This window comes from Rattus rattus, chromosome 9 (genome assembly GCF_011064425.1).
Source record: "Rattus rattus isolate New Zealand chromosome 9, Rrattus_CSIRO_v1, whole genome shotgun sequence".
In the NCBI taxonomy this organism is placed as follows: Eukaryota; Metazoa; Chordata; class Mammalia; order Rodentia; family Muridae; genus Rattus; species Rattus rattus.
This window is the reverse complement of record NC_046162.1, coordinates 63,540,321-63,558,492: the sequence shown is the minus strand read 5'-3', so window position 1 is coordinate 63,558,492 and position 18,172 is coordinate 63,540,321. Positions and strand designations below refer to the sequence as shown.

Genomic DNA, 18,172 nt, shown 5'->3' with positions numbered 1-18,172 from the left:
TCGGGGCGTCGCGGAGATATTGCGCGTGCGCGAGCAGAAAAAAAGAAAGGCGGAAGCGGAAGTTGGGGGGCGCGTCAGCTCCGAAAGAGGGAGCGCCCGCGGCGTCGGTCCGGAGTGGGGTCGCCATGGGGCGAGGCAGTGGCACCTTCGAGCGTCTCCTAGGTAACGCGTCCGCCCGCTAGCTCGAAGTCAGCTCTCTCGCGCACCTGCCAGATGCTGCCTCCGTAGGTCTCTGGAGAGCGGGCCGGTCACCCAGACCGGCCGTCGGCCTCTCGGGAGCAGTGCACGGTTCCTGGGCCTCGGGTGTGGCCGCCCAGGCTGTGCACTGAGTCCCGGGGTTCCAGTGAGGAATGCTCTTTGGGAGTCCGCGATGGACCTCTCATCCTCCGGGTCCGTCGGTCCTGAACCGATTGGGCCAAAGTCCTGAGTCATGAAGTGCATGACTCAGATCTTAGCTTCATGCGGGTCTCAGACCCCAATACCTGTTTGAAGGGTGGAATCGATACTGCCTTCCTTAAACCTTTTGAGCCGCTTGGGGAATGCTTCTTAGAACCCCAGTCTTGGGCTCTGGTAGTGCCTGGGGGTTTGAGAAGACATTTTTTTTCTCATTGTTGAAGGTGCTTGTTGATCCCGTTTGAGCTTCCTGGACAGTGTAAATTTTAGGAGGGAAAAATGGGTTTGACGTGCATGCACCATCCTCTCAGTAAAAGTGTCGTGTCCAGGAACAGGCCCCATCAGAGGCTGCTCGTTTGCTTCTTTCTGAACTAAGGTTTTCAAAGGGGATCTTAGATGAAAGGTTTTCCTTCCTCATATTCTGGGAGGTTCAGCACTTCAGGTATGACTCCACTAACTTGTTGAATCAGTCACGAAGGTGGTGTATCTTGGGATAGCTCACTTTCGTAAGAGAAAGAGAGGCGATCAGAGTGTGAAGAGGTGTTGGCTGGGGGTTAGTTTCACTCCCCTACACTTGACATGCCAAGGGAGCCCCATTACATTACCCCAGCTAAGAAGTAATGTCACGGACAGAACTTGTTAATGGTGGGACTCAGGGTCAGGTGACCCTGTTGGGAAGCAGCAGTGTGTCATTTCAAAGTGCTCAGCAAGCCGTGACATAGGACTGCCTCCTACTTTACCTTTAAAGAAGACGCAAGTGGTGCCCATCTCATGAGGTTCTGTGGGGACAGAGTGAATTCAGAGCTTGAGGTGACAGCTGATAGGGAACAAGCATAATTTCTACATTATTTGATTCTTGCATGGGAGGATGCCATTTCCACGGTTGTCAGTGCCCCTCAAGAGGATTGACTATTTTAAAACGAGGGAAATTGTCGACTTTTTGGGAGCCACCTGGGGAACATCCCAATGGACCCTTTGGATGGCATCTCTTTCCTTTAGACAAAGCCACCAGCCAGCTTCTATTGGAGACAGACTGGGAGTCCATTCTACAGATCTGCGACCTGATCCGTCAGGGGGACACACAGTAAGTAAGGAGGCCCACCCCTCTTCTAAGATTAAATTGACAACATGAGTTCTCTGTCCTGGCTGTTTTGATATCTTGGGACAATTAAAGCTGTACAGTTTGGAGAAAATCTTATTAATATTTCTTTGGAGGACCAAAGGACCAAAATAGTGGTTGGAAGGCTGGGCATATACTTCAGTTGGTAGAGAATTTGCCCAGCATGTATTAAACCTTGAGTTTTATGCTCAACACAGTATAACCCAGGCATGACAGCACTGCCTGTAATGCCAGTGCTTCTTGGGAAATGAAGACAGAAGGATAGGAAGTCCAAAGTCTTCCATTTGAGTCCAGCCTGGGCTACGAAAATCTGTGTCTCAATTTATAAAGATGTTGAAGAGCTTCCCTCACCTTCCTGAGAAGTTCCCCCTCTTTTTCTCTTTCTGATGCTACTACTCCCCCTCCTGTACCACCCCCCCCCTTTTTTCCTTTTCAGAGCAAAATATGCTGTAAACTCCATCAAGAAGAAGGTCAATGATAAGAACCCACATGTGGCTTTGTATGCTCTGGAGGTAACTAGAACCGTGTTGCAGTTGTTTCTCTCTTCAGACTCAAGGATCCTTACCCTTCCAGTGTCAGGCCTCCACATAGCAACCAGTGGAGTCCTCTAGCACTATGCAGAGTTGTGAGCTTGGCCACTGAGCCTGACCACTGTCATGGGAACAGGGGAGGGAGCAAAAGTGCTGCTCTTGGGCTGGAGAGATGGCTCAGCGGTTAAGAGCACCCGACTGCTCTTCCAGAAGTCCTGAGTTCAATTCCCAGCAACCACATGGTGGCTCACAACCATCTGTAATGAGATCTGATGCCCTCTTCTGGTGTGTCTGAGGACACCTACAGTGTACTTATATATAATAAATAAATAAATCTTTAAAAAAAAAAAAAAGTGCTGCTCTTCTAGCTGTAGTCCATAACCCCCGAGGGATGGGATGCCAATAACCTTTGACCATAGGATGTTATCAGGGCCTGTAACCTCTCTTTGAGCTGCTGTTTGTGGTTTCTAACAAGTTGGGTGGACTCAAAGGCCTGTCTTCCAGCAGGAGGGGCCCTGTCCTGAACACGAGCTAGATCTTTCTCTCCCTTGGGGTTTTCAGGTGATGGAGTCTGTGGTAAAGAACTGTGGCCAGACAGTCCATGATGAAGTAGCCAACAAACAGACTATGGAAGAACTGAAGGAGCTGCTGAAGGTAGGTATTCTGAGAGTCATGAGAGAAGGTAGATTCAGGTATAGTACCAACTTTCTGTGTGTTCGTGGGCCGACTACAGCAGGAGGAGCAATGGGTGTGGTAGAGGAGGTGAGGGTAAGAGTGAGTGGTCATTTATTGTGAGTCTATCGTAAATCCTGGGTGAGACGCCTCCAGGCTCATGTGTTGTTTCTGCAGGATGAGAAAGACACTTCTTTTGGGACTGGGGAAGGCTTCTAAGAAGTAGGGTATGTAGCTGAGCTTTTAAGGGCAGTAGGTTACATGCCTGTGGGCATAGATGGCTGTGGAGTATATGTGTGACCACGAGCTTGGGCAAGAGTAGCACATTCAGGGATGGGAAAGATCTGAGTAGAGGAGGTCCAAGTTTAGGTACGTCTGTGACAGAGTCAAGAGTCCAAAATGATTGAGCAAGGAGCTACTCCAGGGAGAGTAGAATTCACACCCCTCAGCAGAGGAGGAAAGGCTCTCTGGATCCATGTGAGATTGTCCCCAGGACCACGTAAAGGATTGTGATGTGGATGGTGATACAGCTGGATTAGGCAAAGCGATGCTGTTTCTCATTTCATGGGACCCAGCATCAGGGTCTGGTCTCACAGGAAGCCCCAACTCATGCTGCCCAGAACCTGTCTCAGGCTCCTCTCATTTGAATCCTGAGTCAGACCCTGGCCAGTTTGTTGCAAGGTCCTAACTGGAGAAGAGCAAAGTGTTGGGCACCCTCCCTATTCTTGTTTTGACAGACTGTGTCCCTCTGCGCCGCAGATGCACCAGGCTGGTTTGCTCCTCTATTGGAGGGGAACCTTTAGAGGGAAACGCAAATCCCAGCATAAGGCCCTTGTGTCCCTCCTTGAAGCTGCTTCGTCCCTTGTCATCACAACATAATGTGTCAGGGCCTCCCTGAGAGAGTGCCAAGCTTGGAGCTGGACTATAGCTCACAGGGCCTGAACCCCTTGTGGAGAAACATCTAAAGAGGATATCTCCCTACCGCTCTCAGACTATGGCTGGAGGGAGATCTGTATCCTCAGACCCAGGGCAGTGCCTCATGGTCTTCAGTGTCTTCCTAGTGCCTTTGGAGAGTTTAGTTGTGGACCCCAGAGAACTGTGTTAACTGCCCAGGACCCCCTGGAGTGTGGAAGAAGGCATGGTTGTAGATCAGGAATGTGAAGCAGTGCAGCCTCTGGGAGTCCCCTCATTTCTTTTCAGGATTAAAAATTGTGACCCTGAGCAAACATAGACACCCAGGAAGGTCGCTCCTGTGACTAGACTGGTGCCCGGCAGCCCTGGGAACTCTCCCCTGCCTCTGTGCTAATCGTCTCTGTTCAGCACAATTGGTCTTGCTTGATGGCTCTTCTGTCTGAGACCTCAGACACCCCGAGCCTCCTATAGCCCTCCCCACTTTCTTTCTTGCTCCACAGAGGCAAGTGGAAGTTAATGTTCGGAACAAGATCTTGTACCTGATCCAGGCCTGGGCACATGCCTTCCGGAATGAACCCAAGTACAAGGTGGTCCAGGACACATACCAGATCATGAAGGTAGAAGGTGAGTTAGAACAGCCCCAGCCCCAGGCTGAGAATGTGATCACTAGGAGCCTCAGGTTGTCTCTCTAACAGCCAAGCTAGATAACCTCAGGGATCCAGGCCAGGGAGGGTCGGCTGGTCCTCCCTGAGTGACTGGCAGTGGGAGTGAGGAGGTGGAGTTCCCTAAACCTCGGAGGGAGGTCAGGCTCCTGCCTTCTACACGTCCACCCCATAGGGAGGCTGTAGACTAATTTCAGGCAGTAAACACTAATTGTAGAGGTAAGCACACTTGAGAGTGTTATGCTTCCTGGGGGCAGTGCAGGATGAGCAGACAGGGAAGACCACGCACGTCAGTAGGGTGGATTCCAGGAGTTCTGAACACAAGGAGCAACCCCAGGGCCTCGACACCTCTTTTATTTTGTTTTGTTTTAATGTGTGTGGATGATTTGCTGGCAGTACATGTTCATGGACTATGTGCATGCCTGGTGACCTTGGAGGTCAGAAGAGAGTGTTGTTGGATCTTCCTGGTATGAGAATTACAGACACTTGTGAGCCACCATGTGTGCTAGAGATCAGCTGGGTTGGTTGGAAAGAGGAACTAGTGCTTGCCCACTGAGCTGTCTCTCCAGTGCTGTCTTGGCACCTTTAATCCAGTTCAGACCCCAGGGTCAGAGTACGCCGGACCTGCTGCAAGGCTAGAAGAGCGGCTCATGCCAGAGGAGAGCCAGGCCAGAATGCTGCTGCTGTGGGGGGGGTCACTGGCAGGTTTTAGGCCAGGCCAGGGAGGCAGAAGGCCTTTTCTTAGGTTCCTGTCTACATTTCTTGAGATGTAGCAGCTCTAGAGAGAGCTGGCGGGGTTTAAAGAGAGGGGATTGGGCTAGAGAGATGGCTCAGTGGTTAAGAGCACTGACTACTCTTCTAGAGGTCCTGAGTTCAATCCCCAGCAACCACATGGTGGCTCACAACCATCTGTAGTGGGATCTGATGCCCTCTTCTGGTGTGTCTGAAGACAGCTACAGTGTACTCACATAAAATAAATAAATAAATAATTAAAAAAGAGAGAGGGAGGGGTTGGGGATTTAGCTCAGCGGTAGAGCGCTTGCCTAGCGAGCGCAAGGCCCTGGGTTCGGTCCCCAGCTCCGAAAAAAAAGAAAAAAAGAGAAAAAGAAAAGAAAAAAAAAGAGAGGGAATCATGGATTAGGATGTTCTGGTAATACTTGGTTGAACTTGGGTCTCAGAGAATTCTGGGTATCTTTTCCTAATCCTGCCAGTTTTGTCTAATGAGGCAGATGTCAGGGGTTAGAAGTGGTGACTAGGGAGGCATCCGGTAGTGACTTTCACCTTCTCTTCCCAGGACATGTCTTCCCTGAGTTTAAGGAGAGCGACGCCATGTTTGCTGCTGAAAGAGTGAGTCCTGGGTCAGCCAAGAGCTCAGGAGCTCTTGGGAGGGAGGAGGGAGGACCTGGGACTCTTTCTTGTTTGGGGTTTGGTAGGGATGGCTCACGCCTTTAGTCGCAGCATTCCAGAAGAGGATGGTCATGAACTCCAGAACATCCTGTGCTAAGTGCATAATGAGACGTGGACTGAAAGAAAGAAGAGGTGAAACCTGGGGAATTTAGCTCATTGTAAAGCTCTTGCCTGCCATAGACACAGTACTCAGTAAAGCAAGCAAGCAAGCAAACAAACAAACAAATGAACACCAACAACAAAACAAAAAAACAAACAAACAAAACGAAAAAAGCAGCAGGTAACCCAGGTCAAGTTGAAAAGGTGTTCATAGTGCCTGTGGGTGTAGCTACTTGGTTCATTTGCCTAAAATAAGTATGTTTTGGGGTAGAACACATATACGTGGCTCTGGGTTTATCTCTAGCACAGCGTTTTTTTGTTTTGTTTTGTTTTGTTTGTTTTTTAAAACCAGGTGGTGGTGCATGCTTTTATCCTAGCCCCGTGCAGGCAGAGACAGGTAGATCTCTGTTTTCTGGGCCAACCTATCTAAAAGTGAAGTCCTGGACAGCCAGGGCTACACAGAAAAACCCTGTCTTGGAAAAAAAAGAAAATAACAACCTCCCCCCCCCAAAAGGGGGAGAAAAAGAAATTACAGGGTGAATTTGTTTATTTGTTTTGGTTTTTTGGTTGGTTGATTGATTTTTATTTGTTTTATTGATACAAGGTTTCTCTGTGTAGCTGTCCTGGAACTTGCTCTATAGACCAGGCTCACAGAGATCCACCCGCCTCTGCCTTTGCCTCCCAAGTGCTGGGATTAAAGGCTTGTGCACACCCAGAGTAAATTTCTTTACACAGCCCTAAAACTAGGCTAGTGGCAGTGCTGCACACCTTTAATCCCAGAATCTCAGAGGCAGAGGCAGTTGGATCTCTGTGACCTTAAAGCCAGCCTGGTCTACACAGTGAGTCGCAGAACAGTCAGTGCTACACAGTAAGGTGCTAAACCCTGTCTCAAAAACCCAAAAAATCGGCAAGTATTGGGATTCTGTCTTCGACAAGAAGTTTGTTTGGAGGAGGTTCTTCTCGTTGGAGCAACTTAACCCTGGGCCATGTGGTTTAGGCCACTGCGTAGGATGGACTTGGCGCAGGTACTCCAGTTACGTTAGGGCCTTCTCTGGGGACCTTTCCTATTTGGGACTTGGGGTAAGTTCTGTGTATGAGCAGTTGGGAGGGAAGTCATGTGATCATGACTGTTGTCCCCAGGCCCCTGACTGGGTGGATGCCGAGGAATGCCATCGGTGCAGAGTGCAGTTTGGAGTGGTGACCCGCAAGGTGAGTATCCCCCAGAGACTTGGGTGTTCGGTTCCATGCGCCCGCCATCTTCACAAAAAGTGGTGCTCCTTCTGTGTGATCCTGTCTTTCTGCTCTAACCTGATCATTTTGGAAGTAAATCCAGCTCACAACTTTGTGGTGTTTGGGGTAGGAGCTTGGTTTTTGGCCTCTATGATGGTCAGTATTCTCATTTGAAGTTCACCTAGTGGGCAGGGCCCAGCTTCACCTCAGGGATCTAAACATCCCAAGCATAAGCTGAGTTAAGGTCACTCTAGGATTGGGTAAAAACTTATTTCTAAGGAGCTCAGTTTGTCCGCCTTCAGCCGCTATAGCTTCCCATCTTAATTCTCTTCTGAGGGTAGTGAATGTGCAGCCTGCAGGGTCTGAGCAGCAACACCAGGGTCCACTGTACGTTCAGGAGCCCTCGTTTCTTCAGTCAGCACCTGCTTTCAGTTGCTTATTTCTTTTTTTCTTTTTTTTTTTTTCGGAGCTGTGGACCGAACCCAGGGCCTTGCGCTTACTAGGCAAGCACTGTACCACTGAGCTAAATCCCCAACCCCCAGTTGCTTATTTCTAATTCCTTTCTTTTCCTCCAAATGGTGGCTAAAATAGGGTTTCCTGCAGCCCCTCATCTCTCTGCTCTACTCCTCGTCCCCATCCCTGCCCTTGTTCATAGCACTGGCCTCGGCAGCTCCGACTGGCGGGCAGTCAAGGTCGTCATAGCTGATATCACTGTCCTGCTCTGTCTCACAGCATCACTGCCGAGCATGTGGGCAGATCTTTTGTGGCAAGTGTTCCTCCAAGTACTCCACCATCCCCAAGTTCGGCATTGAGAAGGAAGTGCGCGTGTGTGAGCCCTGCTATGAGCAGCTGAACAAGTGAGTGTACACTCCATGGGTACTTTGTGATGCTTCAGGCTATAGGCCGAAGGGGCTCCCAAAGCACTGTCAGGAAGGATAAGGGGCAAACCAGTGCAGCTAGACAGGCGGCTCCAGCACCCCAAACTCCGGGACAGGGTGGGCAGGGTGCTGTGGCCCCATGCTCTAGGAAAGGGCAGACAGGATGGGCAGGGTTACATGGCCACACTCTAGAACAGGGTGGGCAGGGTGTGACTGCACAGTAGCTGTGACTGCTCTGGGCCAATCACTGGCTTTCAATTGTTTTGTTTAGATAGGCTCTTGCTTGGGCTTCAATCTTCTGACTTAGCTTTTCAAATTCTGGGACTTGAGACCTGGTCCACACTAGAGTAGTTTGGATTGGAATTGAAGTTTACAAGCTGAGTATGGTGGCACACACCTGTAATCCCAGCACTGCAGATGCAGAGGCAGGTGGATCTCTGAGTTCAAGACCAGCCTGATCTACAAAGCCAGGCCCAGAGAGCCAGGGCTGTACAGAGAAACCCTATCTGCAAAAACCAATGTAGTGCAAAGCTGTGTGTTTACTTGTATATATGAGAACACATCTCCAAGCCCTTCTCTTGGATGTTTCAACTGTGGTTTGTCTTCCTGTGTCCACATCACCAACTGTGGTTAAAGCATGGTTTTTCCTTAGAAAAGAGCATGTGTAAGTTGAAATCCTAATTCTGTGTTATACATGTGACCCTCAGCCATACTTTGTGGAAAAATCTCTGATCTAGATATCAAATTCTAGAACGGCCCTGGCTGCCTGGGTCTCACTGCCTGTGATGTTTGTATGTGCTCGGCCCAGGGAGCTGCACCATTAGGAGGTGTGTCACTGGGTGGGGGCTTTGGGACCCTCATCCTATTTGCCTGAAGCCAGTATTCTGCTAGCAGCCTTCAGATGAAGATGTAGAACTCTCAGCTCCTCCTGCACCATGCCTGCCTGGACACTTCCATGTTCTCACCTTGATGGTAATGGACTGGACCTCTGAATCCAGCCCCAATTAAATGTTGTTCTTCTAAGAGTTGCCTAGGTCATGCTTTAAATGGGACTTAATGGACTAACCTAGTAGGAATTTGTTACTGAGAGTGGTTTGAATTATGAGGACCTAGACCAACAGGTTTCAGTGGAGAATTTCAATATGTGGCCTAGTGACTATTTTTGTGATATTTTGGTGAAGAATGTGGCTACTTTTTGCCCTTGTCTGAAGAGACTGCCTGAGTCTAAGGTGAAGTGACTCAGATTAATTGCATTGACAAAGGAAGTCACAGAAACGCCCTTCATAGATTTTGTTCTCTGGTTAAGTCTCATGAAGAGCATTTTAAACAAGTATAGCAAACTGAAAAAGGGTTCGGTCCCCAGCTCCGAAAAAAAGAAAAAAGAAAAATATATATATATGGTTCGAGTATTAAGGGGCACCAGGAAGTGAAGTGAAGCTGAATCCTATGCTCAAGGATGTTAACTTGAATTAAGGGAGTAGTGACTTTGGGGAAGAACCTACCTAGCAAAATTTATATCCAGGCATGGTAGTGTACACTTTAAATCCCAAGAGAGTAAAGCCAAGCAGATCTCTGAGTTCAAGGCTAGACTGAAACAGAGCAAGTTCGAGGTGAAGAAAAGCTTAAATCCAGACAAAGTGGTACACACCTTTAATCCCAGGAGAGAAGCAAGCAGATCTGAGTTCAAGGTCAATCTACAGAGCAAGATCCAGGACAGCCGAGCTTAGGCAGTGAAGGAGTTGGAAAAGAGGAAGCCGGTGATAATGAAATAGAGCAAGGGGTCCATGTTCCAAGCAGCAGAATTCGGCAGCTTTGGCCATGTGTCTCTGGCTTTATAGTCAAGAGGAGAAGGAGACTACTGGGACAGTTGATTCTGATTAGCTGGAGCTAAGAAGTTAGTGGTGATTAAGAAGAGATCAGCATCACTGAGGTAAAGTCTTCTGGGAAGTTTTTCTGAGAGCACAAAGAAGCTGTGTTCCAGAGATAGCCAAGGTTGTACCTCATGCTGCAACTGTACTTGGTAATGTGTAAGAGTCACCCAGGAGGTACTGATTTTGAAGGCATGAAGGGATCATGAAGAACAGCCGAGACTTGGCGCTGTGAGAGGCCAAGGAAGGCCATTGGTGAAGGTGCAGCCTCAGTTGCAGTTGACTGAAGAGCTAGGACTGAAAGGGCTCGTGCAAAGGAGTTGAGGCTTGGCACCAGGTAGAGAGCCTGTGAGAAGCTACTGGTGAAGCTAATAGCAGCAGAAGACCCCAGCGTATTGGAGATGCCAGTACCATGGGATGATCACTAAGAAAAGCAGCGGCAGTGGAGTGGATCACCTTGACCTTAGAGTGCTACAGAGGACAGAGCTGGAGGAGCCCAGAAGATCATGTATGGATCCCAGAACTGAAACAAGAAGCTGTAACATTGAAGCTGTCTTGGACACCCCAAGATGTTGGAGCTGTGGGCTATCTGTTGAGGAAAACTACTAATGGAGTGGAACCAGCCCTGGAGAAAGAAGTTTGTTGGAGTCAACAAAGATGAAGAAGCAGTTGGAAATCTGAAGACTGCTTTGACATCAGACATGGAGATGCAGAGTTTGGAGTTTGCCCAGCTGGTTTCCTGTCTTGCTTTGGAGATTAGTTGAATCTCAGAAGAGACACTGAACTTTGGACGTCTAACATTGAGAGTGCTGTAGACTATGGGGGCTTTAGAAGTTGGACTAAATGTATTTTTTATTCTGCTGTGGCTATGTGTGGCCCCCATAGACTCATTTATTTGAACAAGCCTGTGAGGGCAGGGAGTGGGACTATGAGGAAGTGTAGTATTGTTGGAGTGGGTGTGTCACTGGGTGTGGCCTTTGAGACCCTCATCCTAGCTCCCTGGGAGCCAGTGTTCTGCTAGCAGCCTTCAGCTGAAGATGCTTAGCTCTTAGCTCCTCCTGCACCATGCCTGCCTGGATGCTCCCATGCTCCTGCCTTGATGGTAATGGACTGAACCTCTGAGGCCAGCCCCAATTAAATGTTGTCCTTATAAGAACTGCCTAGTTCACGGTGTCTGTTCATAGCAGTAAGCCCTAACTAAAACACTGCCCTTTCTGGCATCTTCTGAGGGGAAGGCCCATTGCTGGTCATAGTAGGCTCAGCAGGCAATGTGTAGGTATAGAAAGGCCCCTGCTCAACCCAGCCAGGAGAGGGGCTCTCTTAGGCCAAGTGAGCCACTCGTGTTTTGCAGCTGGCTGAGGGGCCAGGGTCCCTTCTGCCATTCTCTGGCCTTCACTGTCAGCCTGTGGAGATGGTGTGAGCAGATCCCGGGCGGGTAGTGTCAGTGCATGGTTGCTTACAGTGTCTCATTCTGCCTGCAGGAAGGCAGAAGGGAAAGCTGCCTCTACCACTGAGCTGCCCCCAGAGTACCTGACCAGCCCCCTGTCACAGCAGTCTCAGGTACAAGGTCCCTTCTAGTCCCTCAAATACCTTTTCGTCTCTTCCTGAGGGCTCTTTTCACTCTACCCTGTCTGTCCTCAGCTGCCCCCAAAGCGGGATGAGACAGCCCTGCAGGAAGAGGAGGAGCTACAGCTGGCGCTGGCCCTATCACAGTCAGAGGCTGAGGAGAAGGAAAGGATGGTGAGCCATGGGGCCCTGTGAATGTCCCCGCTGAAGGAGGACTCTAGGTGCATGGCATCAGAGCTGTGTGGAGGCTCGGCTCCTTAGCCTGTGCCTCATGCACCTTTAATTCTGTTCCTTGTTTGGCCTCAGAGACAGAAGTCAACATACACAGCGCATCCAAAGTCAGAGCCTGCGCCCTTGGCTTCCTCTGCACCCCCAGCTGGTAGCCTGTACTCCTCGCCTGTGGTAAGCCTCGTCAGCCAAGCTGACTTCACGTTTCCCGGGGATCACCAGAAGGATCCTTTTGGTTCAGGACTTCGTTGTGGTAGACTGAGATGCCAAGAATGGCATCCCCCTGCCACGGAGATGCTTTAAGCTTTTCTTCACCTAGAACTTCCATACTTGCTTGCACATAAGTATTACAGGCCTGGTCTTAGGGGTGTCCACCCCCCCCCCCCAGCCCTGTAGATGGGACCTGGAGCTAGAAACAGCCCTGGCACCTGCTGGTGTTCGAAACTCTTCCCTCCTCCCTAGATTTTGAGCAGGGCTCACACTAGAGCTAAGCACAGTGTTCGTGCAGTATTGGCACCGCCCGTCCTGGAGTCTTGCTAGCCTGGTGAGATCCTGGCGGTACATGATAGCCCCGTAATCCAGGTTCTTAAGACTGTATAGCCAAAGGGAGGTGGATGCCTGCCACAGAGGCCTTGTGAAGGAAAGGGCTGGCAGGTGCCAGACAGATGCTGGAGCGTTGGCCAGCCCTGCAATCTGCTGTCATTTGGTGCTATCGGGTCCCTGCCTGAAAGATGGCTCGGGATCACGTCACTTCATCCGTGGTTCCTCAGACTCAATGTTGTCTCCCCAGAACTCATCAGCACCTCTGGCTGAGGACATCGACCCTGAGGTGAGTAGCAGCCTCAGTGCTGTTCTCCTGCTTCCTGGCCCACACCAGTGCCTCCTCATCCCCTCCTTTTTTGCTTCACAGCTTGCAAGATACCTCAACCGGAACTACTGGGAGAAGAAACAGGAAGAAGCTCGGAAGAGCCCCACACCATCTGCACCTGTGCCCCTGACCGAGCCAGTTGCCCAGCCCGGAGAAGGGCATACAGCCCCCAACAGCATGGTAGAGGTGAGAGGCTCCTCTGCACTCTCCACTGTCACTTCATACCAGGTATGAAGACCCTCTGATCCCCCAATATCTTCCAGGCCCCTCTTCCAGAGACAGACTCTCAGCCCATAACTTCCTGCAGTGGCCCCTTTAGTGAGGTAAGCTGTGCCTCCTACCCTGGTTGGGGATGTGTGTCAGAGTAAGGAGGCTCCAGGCTCCAGCTGCTATGTGGGCCTTAGTGTTCTACAGCGGCTCGTAGGAGACCCTCCTTGTCCCTCAACTGTTGAGGTGTCTGTTGGTCATACCCAGTCATGGGTGGATGAGAGCATTGCTCTGTGCTTTGTGTGCAGACCAGGTATGTCACGTGTCTAGCATGAAGGGCCGGGTCATGTGCCCATGCTATGCTCCTGACACTGGGCAGCGCTCATCTAGCCTAGCACTTTTGCAAGGATGCTTTCTAAGCCAGCATTCACCCTGTTGTGGTGCTCAGCTACCCACTCTGTCTCCAGCAGTACCAGAACGGGGAGTCGGAGGAGAGCCACGAGCAGTTCCTCAAGGCCCTGCAGAATGCTGTCAGCACTTTTGTCAACCGCATGAAGAGCAACCACATGAGGGGCCGCAGTATCACCAATGACTCGGCTGTGCTGTCCCTCTTCCAGTCCATCAATAGCACGCACCCACAGCTGCTCGAGCTGCTCAACAGGCTGGATGAGCGCAGGCGTAGGTGCCACGTGCCCCCATCTGAGGGTCTCTCAGATCCATGCAGGGCTTCAACTAATTATTCCCAGGGCCCTGTGACATCCAGGGTTCTTTGCCTGTACTCCATGGAGCCTCCTGAGTCCTCCACAGAGTGCTGGTGGGAGGTGGTCCCATTGGTGGGGCCTGTTCTGCTCCTTTCTGTCTCCAGCCCCAGGGCCAACAGCTTTACCCAAGGAGAACAGAAACCCACATCACCTAGGCCCTCAGCCTGTGAGGGGTCTGAGCTGCCCTGTTCTCTATACAGTGTACTACGAGGGGCTTCAGGACAAGCTGGCACAGATACGTGATGCCCGAGGGGCCCTGAGTGCCCTGCGTGAAGAGCACAGGGAGAAGCTGCGCCAGGCAGCTGAGGAGGCTGAGCGCCAACGTCAGATCCAACTGGCACAGAAGCTGGAGATCATGAGACAAAAGAAGCAGGTATGGCGCCTGACCTGGCACGTGGGCAGGGGAGGCCCAGGCTCCCCTGACCACCGCCTCTCCTTCGCTCAGGAGTATCTGGAGGTGCAGAGACAGCTAGCTATCCAGCGTCTGCAGGAACAGGAGAAGGAACGGCAGATGCGCCTGGAGCAACAGAAGCAGACTGTCCAGATGCGTGCCCAGATGCCTGCCTTCCCCTTGCCTTATGCCCAGGCAGGTGCTGCCCACCCCGCCTTGCTCATCATAGGCCAAAGACACCCCCTCTGACTGTTGGTTCTTTTTTGTCTCCAGCTCCAGGCTATGCCCACGGCTGGAGGTGTACTCTACCAGCCCTCAGGCCCAACCAGCTTTCCTGGCACCTTTAGCCCAGCAGGCTCAGTAGAGGGCTCTCCAATGCATGGCGTGTATATGAGCCAGCCAGCCCCAGCCACTGGCCCCTACCCCAGCTTGCCTGGCGCCACAGCAGGTAACCCTGCCAGTTTACAAAAGAGAGAATTTCCCAAATTTTCTAAGTGAATGTTTTTCTAGAATTGTTGTTTTCTGTCCATATAGAAACATATGTTCTCACATGCTGCACACACACATTTCTTACTGTCTTCTAGGGTGAGGGTCAGGTAAAATCCCTTTACCCATAGTGCATTTCCTGAAGTCAGGATGTGTTCACAGGTAGGAGCCACTGCGTCACAGCAGGTCATCATCACTGCCCCAGGGAAGATGTCTGTGCTTCAGAAAATCCCCTCAGGACTGTCAGCCAGCCTGGCCTACCTTTTCTCTTCTAAACATTTCCCGTTCTGTTTTGTGCCTATAGTGCACGGGCTTGAATACCTCATGACCATTGTCCTAACGTTGGCCACACTGTGTGTGGCTGAGGTGGGCTCAGTGGGCTTCTCATCTGTTCCCATTATCAACAGGTGTCACTTAGAAAGGGCCTTAAGACTGCAGGTGTCTTGGCACAGACTCCTGCCCCTTCTTCCTGACGGTTAGTGCTGTCGTCCTCCCTCTGCCCTGTCAGCTATAGCTGTGCTCTGCGGAACATTTTATTCAGAGGAAAAGTCTTTAACTGCTGTTGACTTTAGATTTCTGACACAGGCTTCTCTGTGTAGCTCCAGCTGACCTAGAACTCACTCTGTAGACCAGCCTGTCCTCAGACTCAGAGATTCAGCTGCCTGTGTCTCCCTCGGGTGAGGATTAAAGGCATGCACCAAAATCTCCCAGGAGTTTTATGTTTTGCTTATGTGCATCTGTGCACCATGGGTGTTGCTGGGCTTTGCCTACAGAGGCCAGAAGAGGCTTTGGATGCCTTGAAACTGGAGTTTCAGATGATTGTGAACCACCATATGGGTTCTGGCATCATCTGCATCCTCTACAAGAGCACAAAGTACTGTTAACTGCTAAGGTATTTTTTCCAGCCCCTGAGTTTTTTTGTTTAAAGATTGTCTTGTTTATTTTCTGAGATAGGGTTTCACTATGTAGCCCTGGCTAAACAAAAACTCAGTGTTCCACCTGCTTCTGCCTCCTGTGTGCTACAATTAAAGGTATACAGTAGCATACCTGGACAAGCTTTATTTTTTTAGTAATGTGTGTTGAGTGTCAGAGTTTTCAGGGGCCAGACAAGGTGGTTGGATCCCTTGGAACTATAATTACAGGAACCTGAGCCACCTGACTTGGGAACTGAAACCTGAACGTGAGTCTCAATAAGAGGACTCAGCTGTCATAACTGCTGAGCTGTCTCTGTCCCTCTTTCTGCTGCTTTTAATACATTATCGGTGTAATCCACGTGAGTGCTTGTGTCACCTTGACTGGCCTGTCAACTTGATCAGGTCAGCTTGGTACTCTGCCTGCTTCCTTCATTCTCTGGTTCTCTGGGATCCCCGCTTCCTCTCTGCAGGGATAGATAGTCATTAGAAGGCAAAATCTCAGCATGGACATGGTGGTGTGCATCGTGTAATCCCAACACTTGAGAAGTTGAGGCAGGAGGACTCCAATCAAGACATAAGGCTTGGGCTCTTAGGGTGTCTTTATAGCTTGTAGGTTACTGAGGACCTTGTATGTGTGATATGCAAACTAGGTTCCCTCGTTTCTCATTCTAACAGCTTAGGTGGCCTTCATTATCCCTGGTGTGTTTCTTCATTTTCTGTCATACATAGACTTTTCTGAAGTGTTAGCCTGGGCCACTGTAGAACAGGGGTGTTTGTCTCTGTTCCTGTTGTCTCAGTTGTGAAACTCCCAAGTATGGGCTTCAGAAAGTACCAGTGTCAACATTCCCTAACTCTTTCCCTTCGGTCGACTACTACTTGTTTCAAGACAGCTTGAAGGGTGGGGCTGTAACTCAGGTAGAGCACTTGCCCAGCATGTGTAAAACCTTGGGCTCAACCCCTAGCATTATGAAAACAAAAAGAATTTGGCTCATTTTTTTCCCCATGGGACCTAAACCCACCCACCCCCATGCACACACACTGGCTTTACTTTTCTTTTATGAGGATGTGAAATATATACTTGGTTTTGAAAGTCACAACAAAAGGAGAAACCCAGGAGAGAGTGTTCTCTTCCTACTCTTGTCATTTCTGAGCTGAGCCAGCTCATCTTTTTTGTCACAGATCCCAGCATGGTCAGCGCCTACATGTACCCAGCAGGTGCCCCTGGGGCACAGGCAGCCCCTCAGGCCCAGGCCGGGCCCACCACCAACCCTGCCTACTCCTCGTACCAGCCTACTCCAACCCCAGGCTACCAGGTATGTGGGCAACGTCTCCCCCCCATTTGCACCCAGCCTTCACCTGTTCCCTCACCTCACCCCCTTCCTTCCGTAGAATGTGGCTTCTCAGGCCCCACAGAGCCTCCCAGCCATCTCCCAGCCTCCACAGACCAGCAACATTGGCTACATGGGGAGCCAGCCAATGTCCATGGGCTACCAGCCATACAACATGCAGGTAAAGAGACCTAGTCTTTTCTGGGCATGGAGGGGTGTCACAGACAGGTCCTCTCCTCCTGGCTCTCACTTTGCTTTCTTCCAGCCAGGAGGGTCTGTTTCTGTCTGGTCACAGATTACTCAGTGTTGGGCTCCATCTTACTTCCCACAGAATCTCATGACCACCCTTCCAGGCCAGGATGCGTCTCTGCCAGCCCAGCAGCCCTACATCACAGGGCAGCAGCCCATGTACCAGCAGGTGAGCCTCTCCCAGCCGGTCAGGGGCTCAGCAGACAGAATGACGATGTGCCTTCAATGCACATATGCACACATAAATCCATATGCAATGCACGTATGTACACATACTACGTCCATATTCAGTAGGAGACAGACAGGTTTACAAGAGCTCACAATGCCATTGCAGTGTTGGTAACAACTTGATTTCTATCCTGTGCTAAGGTGAAGCTTGTTCTAGGCAAAGTTTTTATTTGAGAGGAGGGGTAGTGAGCAGTGACGAGCCTCCCTGCTCTTTCTCTGCAGATGGCACCCAGCACTGGCCCTCCCCAGCAGCAGCCCCCTGTGGCCCAACCGCCACCTACACAGGGACCGCCAGCACAGGGCAATGAGACCCAGCTCATCTCCTTCGACTGACCTTGAGTCTGGCGCTCACCATCCAGAGTAACACTACAGTTCTCCAGAAACCACTTATATGTCTAACTAGCCATTTCCTCCCATTACTGCCCTGTAGTGTCCCTTCTGTGAGCAAGGGGTGGGCCTTCACCCTTGGCCCTCCTCCCTGTCCTCAGTGGTCTGGCTCCTGTCACTGGTTCCCTGCTTTGGTCCTGATGCAGTCCGACCTTCCTGGGACTGGGACTCTGCAGGACAAGTAGGACCTTTTCTGGAGAATGCCCAGCTGTGTTGGGGCCTGCCAGAGGTGACTGCTGTGGGGATGGTTAGCCTGGCCCAGAGTCCAATGTGAACTGTGTGGTGTCCAGGCATGGCCCTGGTACCCAGAAGAACGATGTGACCCATGCACAGCAAGGGTAGAAGTTTCAGGCATCTCTGTCTCCCCTACTCCTTGGATGTCATCTCTCCAGTGCAGAACAGTGAAAATAAAATGTATTTCAAAATTCTCATGATTGATTGTTTGGGCATCAGGCTGTGTTGGACCAGCACTTTAATAGTCCGCATCTGTTGTGGAGTTTCGTGGGTACTGGTTGGGAAGCCTTGGACTTTTAATAATCTCCTTCCTGGTAGAGACTTTGCACTGACTGGTGCAGGATGTATCACCAGGCAGTTGTGACAGGGTGCAAAGGCGGGCTTCTGCAGCCCAACTGCTCACAGGATTACCCTTTAGTGCAGTACTGGGTCCAAACCATTGCTTATGGTTTTAGCTCTCATTCTGGAAAATAGATTTTAACCTGACTTCTGGTGAAGACGTTGAAAATTTGCCCTTTCTTTCCGGGCTAAGCGCCTGCCTTAGTATGCACTCA

At 50.6% G+C, this 18,172-nt stretch overlaps 1 protein-coding gene across 1 annotated transcript; it reads left to right on the top strand.

The window, feature by feature from the left end:
* Positions 1 to 29: 29 nt before the first annotated feature.
* Hgs (hepatocyte growth factor-regulated tyrosine kinase substrate) lies at positions 30 to 17,813 on the top strand. Its single transcript, XM_032911834.1, has 22 exons — positions 30 to 162; positions 1,393 to 1,477; positions 1,950 to 2,025; positions 2,605 to 2,697; positions 4,128 to 4,251; positions 5,584 to 5,636; positions 6,936 to 7,004; positions 7,758 to 7,882; positions 11,253 to 11,331; positions 11,413 to 11,511; positions 11,644 to 11,739; positions 12,356 to 12,394; positions 12,476 to 12,619; positions 12,697 to 12,756; positions 13,108 to 13,318; positions 13,602 to 13,774; positions 13,847 to 13,987; positions 14,066 to 14,240; positions 16,372 to 16,505; positions 16,582 to 16,701; positions 16,852 to 16,938; positions 17,220 to 17,813. Exons 1-22 carry the CDS (start codon positions 126 to 128, stop codon positions 17,328 to 17,330), a joined length of 2,331 nt encoding a protein of 776 aa, XP_032767725.1. The 5' UTR covers positions 30 to 125; the 3' UTR covers positions 17,331 to 17,813.
* Positions 17,814 to 18,172: the final 359 nt, after the last annotated feature.